At 48.3% G+C, this 18,134-nt stretch overlaps 1 protein-coding gene across 1 annotated transcript; it reads right to left on the bottom strand.

The window, feature by feature from the left end:
* Positions 1–2,491: 2,491 nt before the first annotated feature.
* Positions 2,492–17,621, bottom strand: PTPN6 (protein tyrosine phosphatase non-receptor type 6). Its single transcript, XM_035546026.2, has 15 exons — positions 17,608–17,621; positions 10,870–10,992; positions 10,358–10,552; positions 7,179–7,401; positions 6,377–6,493; positions 6,106–6,219; positions 5,575–5,671; positions 5,028–5,107; positions 4,786–4,935; positions 4,539–4,670; positions 4,119–4,273; positions 3,710–3,777; positions 3,180–3,331; positions 2,719–2,816; positions 2,492–2,600 (listed from the first exon to the last, which is right to left on the bottom strand). Exons 1-15 carry the CDS (start codon positions 17,619–17,621, stop codon positions 2,492–2,494), a joined length of 1,827 nt encoding a protein of 608 aa, XP_035401919.2.
* Positions 17,622–18,134: the final 513 nt, after the last annotated feature.

The following is an 18,134-nucleotide window of genomic DNA, read 5'->3' as shown; positions in this document are numbered from 1 at the left end:
CTGTGGTGATCCAGTTATGAGACTGGGCTCTACCACAAGGTATCTGTAATCCCTTCTTCACCTCACTAGTTAAATCTGGGGAGGGGGCAAAGGGGGGTTACTGGTATTAACCCATGCGGATATAGTAATTCACCTCTAATTTTCATTAATCTTTGGATTTCTGTAGGGTAAAATTAGACCCGTTTTTTACTTTTTTTGGCCAAGTGAGGGTGTTCTGCCATCAGCGTGAGACCTTCTAGTAATATTGGTTTCTATTTCGCTGTCAGTCCCAAGACTGAATTCAGGATAATGTCATTCATTGGGTGCCTGTCACTGCTGGAATATCTCTGTCACTGTGTGCTCAGTGATTCTCTCAAACATTTATAAAAATTAAAAGCCTCAAAATTTATACTGTGTGCAAGCGTGCTTAGTTCCCAAAAAAGAGGTTATTTTTCATTAGGGGAAAATGGAGTAGAGCTTTTCTTTGGTTGCAGGCACCTTACCAGTTCTTGCAGACTCATTGGCCATTTCCACTGAATTACAAGCTACGTGGGTCAGACCTCAAGGTATATCTCATTTCTTCTCTCTTTTCTCCCCATTCACCCATCTAGATTTGTGCTCTAAACTGAGAGGAAAGAATATGGTCCTAGGATCGCTGCACCAAAGCCAGGGAAAATTACAGCTAGGTTTCTGAAGTGCTCGCTATAGTCTGGTGTCAGATGAGAGTGATTGATTATTCAGTTCCCTAAATGCCATTGTCTTCATACACAGGGCCTAGATGTGTCTCAGACCAGAAGAAATTCTCTCTCCCACATTTCCAGGCATTCTCGGTCTGAGTCCTAGGTCACTTATGAATTTTAGCTCAGACTTTCCCCTAGGTAGGGACAGAGCTCTTGTACCTATCAGCTCTAACCAGGTTCTAGGCCAGGCCACAGTTCTAGTCCAGGCTACCTCACCAATCTTTGAGTATCAAATGCCCACAGATCAAGCAGTGCCTATGCCTGTAAATTAAAGGTTCCCCAGCATGTCTCTTAACCTAGTCCAACTGCCACAGCAAAGTTCAGGTCTGCACTTTTTGCAGATAAAGCCATAGCTTTATCCAAACTCACCGTTCTCCCATATTTCCTAGGTACAGCTCGTGGACTGGGGCCTAGTTCTAACTGGCATGACTGTAAAAGCTGTGCTGAGGCTCATGGCCACCACCAAAGGCACGCTACAGTACTTAGGAACACACCAGCCTTCACAGATTCATAGAAAATGGTGGCGGGAAGGGACCTCAAGAGGACTTTAGTCCAGGTTCCTGCTGGAAACTTGCCAGCAGTAGATCACATGGGCTGTGACTTTGTCCAGTCAAGTACTGGAAACCAGCAAGAACAGAGTTCCCGCGCTAAGCTTCTGTTTGAACGGTGCCTGATGAGGATATTGGTGTTCAACCCAAGCCTCCCAAGCTGCAGTTTGGAACCATTGCCCCTGGTTCTACTGTGTGCCGCTATCTTCAGCTTCGTGAGGCTCCTCGGTTTAGTTGATAATGAGAGCAGCTTACTCCTCAGCCTACTCTTTACCAGCCTAAACAAGCCAGCTCCCTTAACCCCTTGCAGGTAACTGGTTATCGTCTGTGAAACCACGATGTGGCCATGCTCTGGTCTGCCTTCGCTGTAAAGATGAAATTTCAATTCTACAACTTTTCCAAATACCAAAACATAGGTGCAAAAGTCTGTGCCTGACTTCGTCACAGCTAACTTTCAGTGATGAGCCTTAACCTGATGTCTATAAACACGCAAGTCTTGCAGTAAGACGCCACCATAAGGTTGCCAGAACTGATGAAAACTAAGCTAGCGCTGTTGTAAGTCTGCAGGACTGTAAAAGAAACCAGGAGAATAGCTATACTCCGATTCTAGAGAAAATTTTCAGGTCAGCGTTCAAACAAATACACTTTTATTTACAAACACAAGTGAAAACATGGCCATCACATCAAATTCTGGCATATTTACAGGGTCAAATAGAAAAGGGGTTGGGGGGTAGAGGGTCAGGATAAAGAAAATAGGAAGTTACCTGTTGAATTATAGACAGGCTAAGCTGAAACAGGCCCAAAATGCCAGATTTTAAAAGAGGAGGCTTCAGGGAACACTAAACAGGCTAAACTCTTTAACTCACAGTGGCAGGTAGAGATGTAGCTCCTGTAAAGCTCTTCCGTAACTCCTCAAGAAAAGGAACTGCTGAAGCAGAGGTGAGTTAAGGTGCCAGTGTGCACACACCAAGGGAAAGAAGGGGTGTGATTTTTTTTTTGCTGTTAATGACTGATGAAGGACAATGAGAGAGTTCACAGGCCTGTGTGGGCAAGGGACAGTGAAGTCAGCTGAGCTGGAAAGCAGCCTGGTTCAGAGCACTGAAAGATGGCATGGAAGAAATGGGGAAGGCCTAGTTCCAGTCCGTGAGATGGGAATGTGAGACAGGCCAGCCTGGATCCAAGCTCCAGTTCTGTACTCCATGTTCAAAACCTGCTTACTTATGCTTATTTTTTCTTTAGCGAGCCTTTCAGCTTCTTGTCTGAGGAGAGCTGTTTCCGTACTTTCTCCTCTTTTTTGCCCAAGTTCTCATAAACTGTTGACTCCTCTTTCTGCCTGCTAGACCAGGAAAAAAATGGGAAAAAGTGAGCAGAAGGGAAAAGCCACCAAACCAGCAGGGAGAGCATTGCCAGAGGCAGACGTAGATTGGCATCCGCTTTAGGTCAGCACTTACTTGGAGGATTTTCTTGAGGCCTTGGCATGCGCATTCTTCATTGCAGGCGGGTAGGCAATATTCCCATACTCAGACTCATTTTGCTTGCTTTTCTGAGACTACAGGAGAGAAAATGCAAGCTGAGAAGAGTACAGTCTGGGAAAAGCATGCAAAGTGTCATGGGAGAATTCTGGCTGTTTAACCACGCATCACGCTAGGATCTCAGCGAACACTGGTTTTGGCTGAAGTCCCCAGGCTCAGTGCGTTCTGCCCACCCCTAGCCCAGAGGTGAACACACGTGTTCTTGTATAGGAGTGAATAGTGGGGCAACGAATTTCTGGAGGCCCTGACATGCCTCATTGTGATGTGTTTTGGCTAAAGAGTATTAAACAGCAGCATGTAGTGAATGTTTAAGGCCTAGGGCTCAGAGCCCACACCATGCTGGGCTTCAGCTCACAGGATAGGAAAGTCTACTTTCTCACCTGGATAACCTCCAGCTTTTTCTTGGTTGTCTCTATGAACTGGCAGATGGCCATGTAGATGAACTTGTACTGGGCCTCTGTCTGCACCATCCCTGAGCGTTGGGACCTCACCATCTGGATGGTCTTCTGGATGTCAATGTCACAGTCCAGTCCTAGCAAGGGGCAACAGAAAAGCTTTGCACATGTTTGCTGACCCCCCTCCCCCCAGTTCTGCACCAAAAGCAGTCACAGTGGAGCTCAGTCAAGAAGTTTTCAACTCCCTTAACCCCTCTATGGACCTCCCACCCCTCCTTCCTGCTCAGCATCTTCCAAGTCTGGCCCTGGTGGAAGAGCTCAAGCAAGGCTAAAGCAACAATAAGTACATCCAGAGATACACTTATCGTGTAAATGGTTCAGAGAGACAACCTCAGAGTTGAGGCGTGCTCTTTTCCACTGACAGCTGAAAGTTTTCATCCCTTTGCTGCTGGTGTTAAGGGCACAGCCCTACTGGGTAGGCCAGTTCAATTGAAGACACTCTGAGGTCCTCTTACCCTTGGTGGAGATTGTTTCCACTATCATATCAATGACGATGATAGTCCCCGTGCGGCCAATCCCAGCACTGCAAGGAGAGGACAAGCAGAGATCAGAGCTGCCTGTACATCAATACCTACATCCCCCCCAGCTGAGCACAGGCCAAGGTCCTGAAAAAAAATGCAGCTGTTTCTCGGGCAGCTGTTTCATGCAGCACTCGTAGCAGCTGTTCATTGGTGCCACAAAAGAGTCAAAGATTCAACAGGCAGCCGGGTTTGGTTTGGGGACATCGAAGAGGAGAAAGGGTTGGCATGTGCTTTGCTCACATGTCCTAGGGAACGGCTGGTGCAGCAGGACAGAGACTTTACGCCTCCATCCCTTCCCTATGAAGGGATGGAGAATGCTTCAAATCCTAGCCTCTGTACCAACCTGCAATGCACCAGAATAGGCCCAGCAGCTGGGATGCTCTCCTGTTTCTGGTTTATTTGGTCGAGGAAGCTCAGCACTCCTCCTGGCTCACTGGGGACACCGTGGTCAGGCCAGCTCAGGTACTGGTAGTGCCAGATCTCACGCACAGCGTCACCCTGATAATAAAAATACCCCACTGGTAAAACTGCAACCCAGTCCCAACCCTGGCCTCTGTCCCAAAGAGAGCTAAGTTTTAAGCCAAAGGCTCCTGTGCGCCCCTTGGTGATTCCACCAGTGTCCCAGCCCAAAACAGGTGGGAACAACAACCCTGGAATGATGCAAGAGCAGCACCAGCACAGCACCCAGCAGTTCCCAGCCTTAGACATACAGTGACTCTTACACCCACAGGCTCCATGGCAGTCCCCAACCAGGCACACTCACGTTGTTCTTTGGACACACACAGAGGTGACGGAGTTTGTATTCCAGTGCATCGTGCTCCCCAGTGTTCTCCACAAGGTAGGGACCATATTCTTTTGTGCTGCCCACCTCTGGCCAGTAGGGCACGCATTTATTCTGTGTAGAGAGAGGGGAGGCTGAAGACAGGCAAAAGGCAGGAAAGAGAAAGAAAACAACCGTGGTTGAAGGGGGAAAGAGGGCACCTCCAACACACCTGCAAACAGCCACTTACCCGCCCTTTTTCTACCTCCCGCGTGGTCATCACAATAATGCGTGTGTTCTCCTGCCACACCATTTGCCAGAAGTCATTGACTGTGGCATCCAGGCAGCCCTGGCTAGCGATGTAGGTCTTGGTGCAGTCGTCTGGGCTGATCAGATTGTTCTGAGTGTGGACAGGGGAAGGTCAGGAGGGCTGCAGGAGCTGGCAGGCCTTCCCCCCACCTTGGGCATACTGCCATCTTTCAAAAGTCTCACCTTGACGTAGTTGGCATTGATATAGTCAGATCCGGGGATATTTGGGTCCCTTCCTTGGAGGATGACTCTAGAGTGATCAACTAGGAGTGCAGCAAAAGAATAAACAGAGTTATGAGATACGTGGTGCCCAGTGACATGAAGCTCCTTCGCTGCCCCATGCCACCTCACTCACATTACCCAGCACACACAGTATGGGTATATTTTCATACCCATTTCATATATTTACATATTTTCAACTCCTTCTCTGAGGTCAGACCAGTTTTAACCTGTGTTCCCATTTCTCTCCCCCCATGACAGACCATAATATAAGCTAGTCTGCTGCAAACTTCCTTCTTTCCTTCAAGGTCATGAAAATGCCGTGACCTCTTATCAGCTCTTAAATCCTCAATTTAAGGGCCTCATAATCATAATCATAATGCAGACCTCGTAATCCACTCTGGAAGACAGAGCAGGCTGAGACAGGGTCAGAAATGATTTGGACACCTCTCCTGTCTCTGTCTACTTGCCTTTTTTTTTTTTTTTTAAACAGCAGAGGAGCAGGACTCACAGGGCAAGATGTTCTTGTATCGATTCTTGCTCTTGTTTTCAGGTCTCTGGCCCTCATGACGGTCAAACAGCTGCTTGGCTTCCTGTTTTTGCAGGCTCTGAAAACAGGAGAAAGTTATGGCAACATCACAATGTATGACAGGAAAGTTGGACACTCAGAGGAATGGTGGCAACTCTTAGGACACATGGGTATGCTTGTGGGGGAGCAGAGAAGTGAAAAGTAAACCTAGACTTGAGAAGTTCAAGGTTCGTGTCCTTACTGTCTTGGTAACTAGTTCTTCTATCCATGAAAAAGTACATTTCTACCTCACTGGGTTAAATCACTTAAAGATGGCACTTACACCCCTCACTCACACACACACACACACACACACAGGAGGAACAGGATCCAAATAGACTTCTTTCAGAGATAAATCAACATGGATTTACAAGACTTCCTGAGAAGTTTGTGTCCAGAAAGAAATCAGGGATGGAGAATGAGGTGGTGCACAGGAACTCCCCCCAAATTTCCCCAGTTTCCCCAGTTTCTTACATCAAATTCCTCCCAGAATCCAGCCTTGGATGTTTCTTCAGATACACTCTTCTTGTTCAGTTCGTGCACTCTATTCTCAATGTCAGCAGCGTTCACCCTTGTAGCATAGTAGGGCTGGGGACAGGAAAACACAATGGGTTGGCATGAGAGAGATGCTGCTGGAGTTCAAAGTCTCCTTCGTGTGCTATGGAGAGGAGAGACACAGAGCAGAAACAAACAGCAAGGGAGTGCCTCCAAAGGATCCCCGAGAAAAAGAGGAGACAGGATTTACCTGCTTCAGGTATACAAAGGAGCCAGACACTTCCTCAATTCCAGTCTTCTTGAAGTGCTCCACCAGATCTGCCAAGCTGTCAAACTTTTCAGCACCTCCAACTGTATAACGTCCATTCTAAACAGAGGAAGAACATGTTACGTCCCATAGCATTCCTACAGGCAAAGGTGATAATGCTCAGGAAAAAGGTAACGCTGAGGTGCAGAGTCACAGGCACCACTTTGTGCCATCTGGAAAAACAAGGGGTTCAAATGGCAATTTGCCCTGAGAGCACTAAATTTTGTAACACGGTGAACTGACTCCTCCTCAGTGGATGGAAGCCTGGAGAAGTTATATTCCCTTCAGCTCTCCTTTAAAGTTAGTTGCTTTCTGTCCTTAAAGTCTCCCTCCGTTCTCCATATCATTTCACATGAAAGAGAGAGCTTGTGACAGTGAGGTGCAGCATCCTCCAGACTAAGTCTGGAGACCCTGCAGATGCTCCCTCCTTCTCCAAGAGCTTTTAATTCTTTTGATAAACTCATCATCAGGCCGTGAATCCTCCTATCTCTTTCACCACAGACTCCCTGTGACAGAGTTCTCAGACACACCTAGTCCTGCTTCCTTCCATGTCTGAGCACCCAGCACAGCCAACGGTCACCCAGTCCTGGGTGAGGACATAAGGAACCTGCAAGGTGACAGCACTTCAATCCAAATTCATAAACACTGGTAATCAAGCTGACAAGTTTTTTTGGAGGATGTGATCAGCAGAGACATGTAGAGGCAACTTCTACTCCCCTTTCCTTTTGCTCTCCCACCTGCTCACCTCACACATGATTTTCACGTGGGTGACTTTGAGACGGGCCCCGGAGGCGCTGCTTGCCCCAGCTGATGGAGCATCAGACCCAGGTTTAAGTTGGTCAGTCAGGACAGACAAGACGAAATCCCCAGGTTTGCTGAGGCTCTCCCGCACCAAGAAGGTCCAAGGTGTGGCTTTGACCTGGAGAAGTGACTCAGCTGCAGCGCCTGACAGATGCCCATGGTACCATCTAGAAAAAAAAAAAAAAAAAAAAAAAAAAGGAGAAGGTCAGAAGAGAGGTGGAGATGCAAGTAAGTGGATGCCCTCGAGCATCCACTCACTGATGAGTACAGGGCAGTAACACACGCTGTGGAAGGAGAAGCTGGGGGGGGGGGGAAGAGAAGGTTCGAAGAAAGAGAGGAGAGGGGGAGAAATGGAGGAAGGATGAAGGGAGGGGAACCAAGGGAGGAGCAGGATCTTACAAAAAGTAGATGAGACAGAAGCAGACAACTGGCAAGAAAAGGAAAGGGCAGGGGATGAGGTGGAGCTAGAAGGGTCCAAGGAGCAGAACGCTGGTACCAGAAGACACAGTGGGAAAGCACCCGGTGTGATCCAGCTGTGTGATACACAAAAGCACAGGTAAGTAATGCTTACTGGCTTTAGGATCAGTTCAGGGAGGCCACTTGTGGGTTTTAGCACCTCTCAGTATTATTGGGATTCCAACCTTACTGCTGCTGAGTGCTTTGGAAACTCAAGCACTAAAGGAACAAAACTGACTCAGTGAGTCAGAAACTCTCCCATTGGATTTAGCAGCACACAGAGGGCTGCGTTAAGATCAGACCCATTAAGGAACCTACCTAGGGAAAGATACTTTTCTTGGACCTTTAGCAGCAACCCCTATTTCTGAAGCTCTTCAGCCAAAGCAAAATTCCCATTCCCTGAGCACGTCGCACTGCAGCAATCAGCCTAGCCGTGGGGATGAGTGCCAGGAGCCGCCTGGAGCCCAGATTTGTTTCTGGTACTTTTCACTGTTGTTGATCCACGTGCACATTCCTGCCCTCGATACAGACTGAGGTGCTCTCTGCCCTGCTGCAGGATGGCTCAGGGCACGGAGGGACACAAACATGGTGCAAATGGCGCTGCTACTGCCAAGCCTCTTCCCACCTACAAAGGTCTCAGGGAAGCACGTGGTTGCCCTGTGTGATCTCACTGCACTCTGGGGTGCAGGTGTAAGTGACTGTCACCAGAAGGAAGCTAGGAAATGGGACAACCCGGGACTCTCCTCCTATTGCAGGACGCTGGCCCTGTAGGATCTCCAGATGTGACCCTGGCTGTCTCTGTGAAGATCCTCTAGCTCCTCATGCCCTTTCCAAGCATGGTCCGGCCTCTTGGGACCATTCCAGAAACTGCCAAAGGCACCTGTGAGCTGCCAAGTAGAAAGAGACGTGCAAATTGTAGCAAGCTGATGCTTCTGGGCGCTGGGGGATGATCTATCATCCTGCTCCTCCTGGTACCCATTTGCTGCTGTAGGCTCTGCTGGGTCTGGACCCGTCTCAGCCCTGGTGCTCCTGTCCGAAGGCCGTGCTCACCGCAGCTCTGTCCTGCTGCCACAAAGCTCCCCTGGCAGCTGCAGCCACAGCCATTTGGGCCATCTCCCCGGTGAACAGCATTTCAAAAGCAGGTAGCTCTTGCATCAGACCGACTTGCAACGCCTCTTCCTGCTGCTGCTCACTTCAGGTACTGCAGAAATCACCAGGCGTACTCCTTACATCGCTGCACACACTGCAGCCAAGGCCAGGCAGATGCTTAGATGAGCCATGGTAGCAGGTTTGCTGCCCACTGGGTAGCTAATGGTGGTGGTCTGGAGTGGTAGCGGTATGATGAGTTTTTAATTGTTACAGCTCCTCTGCTGCCTATTCCCAAGAAGTAAAATCTAGCTCAGGAGGCCATGCCACAGTCACAGAAACATCTGGGCATTCACTCACCCATACTCTGGACTCAGCTAAGTCCTGCATGCAGCCAGAGCAACCCATTCCTCTACGCAACCTCTAGGAATCATTTTGAGAGCAAGATGTGGCGAGCAATTATTGTGTCTCAGTTAGTACTGGCTGGCTTTAGTTTCTGTTCATCTTCACCTCGTGTGCTGCAAGAAATAGCTGGTGACTTCCACGGCACGGCAACTACTCGTTTCTGACCCTCTTCCCAAAGAAGCTTGCGGTCACTGTCTGCCAGTGCTGAGATGTCCCCTGGGGAACGTTTGGTTCCCCTCCTGCCCAGGAAAGAAGTCTCCAGGACCCCCCTCCCCACGTAGGAAGGAGTCAGTGGGTCCTGTCCCCCTCTCCTCCCCCCCAGCAGAGCCCAGCTCTTCGGAGCCACGTGATGGAAAATCACTTGGGGAGAGAGTGAGAGGAGCTTTCGTAAGAGCCTGGGGGGGGTTGGGGGGGGGGGAGAAGTTTCCAACCGCAGGGGAGGAAGAGAGGAAACTGCAGGGCCACGGCGCAACGGCCTTGAGTGGAGAGGACAGCCAGTATGCAGACATTTCCCACTTCGCACCGCTGCCCCGGAGCATGCCAGGGCGTACCCAGGCACGTCCCGCACGGCATGGCTGTCCCCTGCTCCCCAGGTGCACGGGGACGACCTGCCTGCTCCCCACCCAGAGCCTGCCCCCACCCCAGGGCACAGCACGACTGCTCCCCAGGCTGCACCAGGGAGGCTGAAAGCACAGCGCAAGGGCAAAACCACCTGATTTGATTTAACTTGGTGTCAGAGACATATGCAAAGCGGGGACAGGAAGGAGGCTGAGCGGGCCAGGAATAGCAGGTGAGCGTGGCCCCGCTCAGCCACATGAGTCAGCCAGGCCTGGGATGAGCAAGGAGGTTTGGGGCTTCCACACACCATGCCACCCTCCGTACCGCTGTGGATACAACTTACACCACAACCGTCGCTTTTTATGAACGCTACGTAAATAGCAAAGGCAACAAGAAACCAAAAGTATAAATAGAGCCCTATTAGGTCTGCTGCGATGGGATGAGGCATGTCCAGCTGCTGCTGGGGACGTTGTCCCTGGGGAAGCACAGGAGGATACGGGAGCCAGGAGACACTTTTTGCAGAGTGCCCTCTGGGGACGTGAGCAGGGCAGAGAGGTGGCCATGGAGCATGGAGAAGGTCTCGTCACAGACATACCAGAAGCTTTGCTTTCTCCATACCTCTCTGTAGTGGGGTCAGAGCAGTTGAGCGGGTATCGCAGGTCGATGATGGTTCCATCTTTGTCCTGCAGTGAGCCCTGTTGCTGTGTATAGTACTCCACCAGTTCTGACAATGTGGCAAACTTCTCCCCTCCATACAGGTCATAGAAATCCCCAGTATTCTGGATGCGGATGTGGGTTACCTGGTCACCAACCCTGTGGAATGATGCACAGAGTAGTCCAGTGAGGCAGCTGGATAAGAGGCAGAAAATTTGAAGCCTCCGCCTGCATCACCTCCTGCCATGGAACCATAGCAAGCCGTCCCAGTGGAAGGAGATGATTGGGAAAAGAAGCTCCTGAGGCAACTTAAGTGAGGGTCCAGAAGGTACTGGGAAGCTCAGATCCTTTTACAGCATAGAGAGAAGTCAAAGGAATAAGGAGATGATGAAGGAGAGACCCCAGGACACATGAGGACCTAAGCATTCTACATATGCAAACCTGGAAAGGCAGAAGTTGGGGTCCAAGTTACCTACCGAACTGAAAGGGAAAAATCCCCCTGATTTTTCCGACTGGGTCTGGCTAGAAAGCTCCCATGGACACCTCGTCCCTTCAGTAAGGCTTCAGCTTCCAGCCCACTCAGGTCACGATGAAACCACCTAGCAGAGGAGATGAAAACAGAACCAAGTAAATGAAAAATCGCAGGCACTGTTGTGGAGACATACACTGAAGAATGGTTCGCAGTCAGCATCCCTAGAGATACCTATGCAGGTGACAACCAGCAACAGCACGAAGGATTCCTCCGTGCCCGTTACCTCACACAGCCTATGAAAGGTTTCCATCGAGATACAGCTACCAAGGTGATCCCCTCCGAGCTGCCCTACTTTGCTGGTTCCCCTCCCCACACACACATTTCTCAGACCCTCTTACCTCACCATTGTGGAGGGAAGAAGAAGAGGAGGCCAAGTGGCTACCACCAAAGCAACTCAAAAAACACAGAGGAAAAATCTCTTTGCACTGGTGAGAAAAGGGAAGTCGGAGGTCCGCGATGGAGCACCCAACACCAAGCTGTTTCTGTGCCTTTGGGGAGCTGGCCATGTATCACTCCTGATGTCTACTGTTAGTCCATTCGGCCCCTCTCCATCAACCTGTTCCTTGATGTGTGCCTTGATCTCGTGGCCCTCTGCGCACTGCTGCAGGGCACAGGCAGGAGCAGCCCAGCACACAGCTGGGCACGCGCAGCTCCAGGAACAGGAAGCGCTCTGAGCCATCAGCTCCCCAGCCCCAAGCTGCTTTGCACACACTTCTGCTTCTCCTTTTGCGTCTTTCCTCCCCAGCCCCCCTGTTATTCTTGGGTCCTTGCTTTTTTTTTTTTTTTTTTTGCATCAGTTTTGACTCTACCAGTGTTTCTAAGGTTCCAGCCATGGTCACAAAATTCAGTTCTGCAAGCCCTCTCCCTGTTCCCCTTCTTTTCCAAGAGGTCAGTAAGAGACATGAGTGTTTCTTACCCCTAAATCCTTACAGTGTGCCAGGGGGACCACGGCTGCCTAAGGTCACCCACACATCTGCAAGGCTGAAGCAGGCAACGCACTCTAGCACGCATTCAGCAATGAAGCACCCTACAAGTTACGACCGCACAGACACGCAGCTTGGTTCTGCTGGGCTGCCCTCAGCTACGTAGCCGAAATCTCTGTGACCCTGCTCGCTGATGAACTGTCTTGGCAGATAAATATCCCATGTGCTCTGTACAGCCACAGAGGGAAGCTGTGCAAACCCAGGCATGCAGACTGTGAGAGGCCAGGCTAGCACTCTAAGCACAGCACAAGCATCCTGAAAACGGCCTGCCTGGAGGATGCAACCATGAGAGAAGCATTGGTAACTCCAAAGGGCTTGGGGGGCAGGTGTTGGAGCTGCCCAGGAAAGCAGGCAGAGCAGGATGATCAGCTATGGCCTGTGATGGGCCCACACAGCATCAAGAGAGCTTAGCCTAGGACCTTCGAGATCCCGGTACAGCACACCGAGGCCAAAGCTGTAAATCTGTACAACCAGAGAGAAAGAAAGAAAACTAACCATTTCCAGTTAACCAGCCACTTCCAGCTACAGCCTGTGACTATCCTTTTCCATAGCACTGATTTTAAAGCCTGCAGTTCTTATGAACAAATGGGAGCAATGCAATGACCACAGAGGGCAATCCAGCTGGCGAAGGAGCCTGACTCTTCTTTGGAACCATCTCAGCTACCCTGTGTGGTAGCTAAGATGCGTGGTGTGGGCAGCAAGAGACTTGCTCATTTCAACTCTTTTGCAGTTGCAGACTTCCCTACACACCACCAGACTGGGAAATCCTGCAAATAGCTGAACTGTCTGCTAGTAGTGGCCAAGACATACAGAAACTAACAGCAAAGGGAAGTGCAGGAGACACGAACTGAGAAACTAAACTTCATTGCTAGAAAGACAGCCCAGGCAGCTACAACACCTTCCTTCGAAATGCTTCCAGTTTCACACAGATGACAAGCTGGGATGTGGTGAGCTGCAGGAATCCAGCTGTATTGACTTAAAACTGATACAAAAAAAAAAAAAAAAAAGAGAGAGACTTTAAAGGTACAGAAACCTGCAACTCAAAGAAACCAATTTTACACAAAGAATGGGCTACACCTAAATCAGAGCCACTGACATTGAAAACGGGCACAGAAAACAAATATTGTTTAGTGATTAGACAGAAACTTCTGCATAAAAGTCCCAAAAGGGAATTCCTGCTATATTAGATATAATCTGATTGGATATTATTATTATATATTGGTTAATATATACCCCAGTCTGTACGTATACCAGGGTTGTCCTGTCCCAGGTGCAGAATCCAACACTTGCTGTTGTTAAATTTCATACTGTTGTTGATAGCCCAGCTCCCTAATTTGTCCAGATCTCTCCGCCTCTCTACCCTCAAGGGAGTCGACAGCTCCTCCTAATATAGTGTCACCTACAAACCTACTTTGTATTCATTCAAATCCTCCGTCCAGGTCATTTATAAGAATATTGAAGAGAACTGGTTCCAAAATGGAGCCCCGGGGAACCCCACTAGCAACTGGCTATCCACCTAATGAAACCCCATTAATTATAACCCTTTGAGCCTGACCTGTCAGCCAATTGTTCACTCACTGTATTATGTATTTTTCTATCTGTATTCTGGACATTTTGTCCAGAAGTATACTCTGAGGGACGGTACCAAAGGCATTTGCTGAAATCCAAAGAGATTATATCTACTGGCATCCCTTGGCCAACTAGACCAAAGACACCAAGGTAACTAATTAAAAACTACTGAGGAGAAGTTCCAGCTGGTAAGGTAGGGAAATATCACAGCAGAGAAACAATTGCTTGGTATCTTCCAGGTTGTTCTCTGGAATGGTCAGAGCATGCAACAACGGACTTCATAATATAATTAACAGGTCAAGAGATTTGAGCAAAGAGGCTGCTCTTGTGATGTTGTTTGGCTTTTAGTACAACACAGATGGTAGAACCTCATCATGTAAATTCTTTGTGGAGCAAAGCCACAACTAGTAAATGAACAAGTTTATAAGGGAGGATAAACAAAGTGGCTAATTAAGAGGTACATACATCTGGACTGCTGTAAAAAGGACACCAAGAAATAGGCACAATCCAGCATAGGGCCATCAAGGCAGTGAGGAGCTCAGCAGCTGAGAGCTAGGTTTGTTCAGCCTAGAGAAAAGATGGTTAACAAGGGATTTAAATAGCAGTCTAAGAATATCTAAAAGGAGAGTGGAGGTTTTAGAGATGATGGGGCCAAATTCTGCTCTGTGGGACACAGCAAGAGGAAAAGAGGCAACAGGCTTAACTTGCAGAAAGGGAAATTCTGATCAGGTATCAGGAAAAACAGCACATACACAAGGGGTGGTTCAGCAATTGCCACGCATGTCCAGAGAGGCTGAAGAATCTCCACTCCCTAAGATGTGCAAGACTAACCTGAAAAAGGCTCAGAGCAACCTGATCTATCTAACTTTCGAGATAGCTCTGCTGTGAGCAGGGGTTTGGAATAGGCCATCTAGAGGTCGAAATGGTTGTCAAAGGAAGAGTAGAAGGAGAGGTTATGCACAGAGGTCATCATCGTCGTCGTCTACCCGCCCTCGCATGCTCCCTTAGCCTTTATTTGCAGCTACCATAGTCAACTGTCAAGTCCATAAGAAACTGAGCAATGAGTTCCACTGTTAAGCCTCAGGACCAACACCTACTTTGGCTTGCTTATAACCTGTTTCCTGCCCATTTTTATTAACACATGGTTGTTGTAAAAATAAATAAATAAATAAATAAAATAAATGACCAACTCCTAAATCACACCCAAGCTGCTCATGATTTTATAGATCTCTAACTTCTATACCTTTCCTCAGCTGTTTCCCAAGCTGAAGAATCCAACCCTATTTAGATAGCCTCCATACAGAACTATCCTACGCTTCTGGTCATTTTTGTTGTCCCTCTTTGAGATGTTTCCAACTCTGTTGTATTGTTTTGGAGATGCGGGCAAAAGGTGAACCAAAGCTGCGCAGTGTTCAAAATACTGCTGAGACATAAGCATACAAAGACACAGTGATGATTTCTGCCATCGTTCACCACAACCAAGCATTAAGCTAACATTTGCATGGACTTGACAATGACAGTCTTGCTCCAGGGAGGTTACAAGTACACATGTTCACACATGTAAATTTTGAGCTATTTTTCTCCATGAGAGCAAACCATGCCTGACAAATTTGGTGGCCTTCTACAATGGGTTCATGGCATTGGTGGACAAAGGAAGAGCAACTGCTGTCATCTACTTGAACTTGTGCAAAGCATTTGACACTGTCTGGCACAACGTCCTCATCTCTAGATTGGAGAGACATTGATTTGACAGATGGACCACTTGGCGGATAAGGAATTGGCTGGATGGCATAGCATAGCATAGTTTGGTTGGAAGGGACCTTCAAAGATCATCTAATCTAACTGCCTGAATTATTCAGGGCTAACCAAAAGTTAAAGTACATTGTTGAGGGCATTGTCCAAACATCTCTTGAACATTGACAGGCACGGGGCATCAGCCACCTCGCAAGGAAGCCTGTGCCAGTGTTTGACCACCCTCACGATAAAGAAATTTTTCCTTATGTCTAGTCTGAACCTCACCTCCTCTTGTGAAATTTTATGCAACTTCTGTGCATCTTGTCATCTGTCACCAGGAAGATAAGACCATCACCTCCCTCTCAACTTACTCTGCTCAGGAAGTTGTAGAGAGCAAGGATAGTCGCAATCAAAGAGTTGTGGTCAATGGCTCAATATCCAGGTGGAGACCAGTGACGAGTGGCATTTCCCAGGGGCTGGTATTGGGACCAGTGCTGTTTAACATCTTTGTCCGTGTTGGCAACATGGACAGTGGGATTGAGCACACCCTCAGCAAGTTTGGCAATGACACCATGCTGAGTGGTGGCAGTCAACATGCTGGAGAGATGGGATGCCATCCAGAGAGAACTGGACTGGCTTGAGAGATGGGCCTGTGCAAAACTCATGAAGTTCAACAAGGCCGATTTCAAGATCCTACACCTGGGTTGAGGCAATCCCAAGCACAAATACAGGCCTGGCAATGAGTGGATTGAGAGCAGGACTGCAGAGAAAGACTTGGGGTTATTGGTGGATAAAAAGCTTGAAATGAGACGATCAGGGGGCTGGAGCACCTCTCCTATGAAGACAAGCTGAGAAAGTTGGGGTTGTTCTGTCTAGAGAAGAGACTACTCCAGGGAGACCTTATAGCAGCCTTCCAATACCTAAAGGGGGCCTGCAAGAAAGATGGACAGAGACTCTTAACCACTGTGCATAGTGATAAGACAAAGAGTAACAATTTTAAAATGAAAGAGGGTAAATTTAGATTAGACTTTAGGAAGAAATTCTTTAATATGAGGGTGGTGAGGCACTGGAACAGGCTGCCCAGAGGAGCTGTGGATGCCCCACCCCTGGAAGTATTCAAGTCCAGGTTGGATGGGGCTTTGGGCAACCTGATCTAGTGGGAAGTGTCCCTGCCCACAGCAGGGGCATTGGAATTAGATGATCTTTAAGGTCCCTTCCAACCTAAACCATTCTATGAACACTGTTTTACATATGCCTATATTGAATTCCATCTCCTGATCTGTTGCCTGCCCGTTGACTATCATAAGGTCCTTCTGCAATTATTCAGTCAGCTCCTACCATATTATCCCGACTAACTTTCTAACAATAGTTAATTTTTTCACCTCACTATTCAAGCTCTATTTGATCATTTGGAAATATGCTGAATAGCACATAGTTCAGGTCAGACCCTTATATGTCACCACTTATAACTTCCCTTTGCTGTAAACACTGAACATTTATTCCCACCTTCCATTTCCTATTTTCTACAAATTATTCACTCAAGAAAAGTGTCAGCTTCTCTCTTATACCGTAGCTTCAGCTTTGTTTAGACTTACATGAGAATATCTTGTCAAATTCTATTTTGGAAAGACAGACCTCCCTCGTCCGCAAGCTTGCTGAGTTCCTCAAAATATCTAGTTCTGCAAGACAGGATTTGCCTTCACAAAAGCAGACGTTGACTCCTTCTTTGATATCATAGTCACTGCTTTCTCTGTTCCCTCTTGCCCAGATATTGACTTAATTGGTCTGTTCCACTCTCACATTTGGGGGAATGTCACCTGTGACATAGCAGTTCAGTTGGTGTTAGTGCAAAGTAAAGGCCAGCTGGTGCTAGTGAACGGGCATACGGACCATTGCCCTGCAACCCGTCCAAGCTGCATGCTCCGTCAGGCCACGGGACCACAGGACAAACAGATTCTAACCACGGAGTAATGAGAATCCCCTTTCCTTACGCCACGTCACTACAGCCCCCAGGGCAGAGCACCCATTTATACTGATGGCAGTTTTTCCTGTCCTGCTGTTCCATAAAGGACTATAGAGATTGTAGCAAAACAAAAATCACCAGGATTCAAAAAGCCAGCCACCTGACCTCTCTCTGTACAAAAGCATTCTGAGGTGCTGCAGCTTCAGGGCTTGCAGAATAACTGCAGTGAAGTGGGCATCACAAACTGCTCTTTCTTTGTCAAAGCGAGGATGAGCAACACTAACAGCAACAACGATCTAAAATACTAAAGCTCCAGTCCTCCAGCTCTTTGTTTACAGTATTTTCCCATTCTGCACTCAATTCCTACTGCCAGCATTTTAGTTTTTCCCACCAGCTCTGTTTTCTTGCTTTAACTAGCACACGCAGCACTCACCCACAGGATGGCATCAGGATCTTGACTCGCAGATCCCCACTGATGGGGAATTAACAGCAGCTGGTGGAGGAAGAACCACAGCCCTCAGCCAGGGCGTCCTACCGAAAAAAAGAAAAGCAAGATTGGAAGTAGCAGGGGGTGAACTCACACCCTCACAGCATGGCTGGATGCTCACGGCAGCTAATTCCAAGGCTCAGGAAGGAGCAGCTGACAGTGCTTTGGGTCTGCAGTGCATCCTGTGACTCACCTGGGTCTGGTCCACACAGGCACAGTCCTGAACTCTGCCTGTTTCTGGGCAGACTTAAGAAGGTGGTAGGCTAGGTAAAACGTAGGCCTCAAGCGGAGGGCTTAATTTTCACCATTTGCAAAACACTTCCTGGGCTGTAGTTAATAAATGATTAGAGGGGTGGGGGAAGGCCAAAACCAAACTGAGAGAGGTAGGTAGAGACGGAAGGGACTGACTGCTCTTCCTGCCTCCCATCCGCTAGGTTCACGCCCTCACTGGCTACGTTCCTACATAGTTTGTA

Source organism: Cygnus atratus, chromosome 1, assembly GCF_013377495.2.
Source record: "Cygnus atratus isolate AKBS03 ecotype Queensland, Australia chromosome 1, CAtr_DNAZoo_HiC_assembly, whole genome shotgun sequence".
NCBI classification, from domain to species: domain Eukaryota; kingdom Metazoa; phylum Chordata; class Aves; order Anseriformes; family Anatidae; genus Cygnus; species Cygnus atratus.
This window is presented reverse-complemented; position numbering and strand designations above follow the sequence as displayed.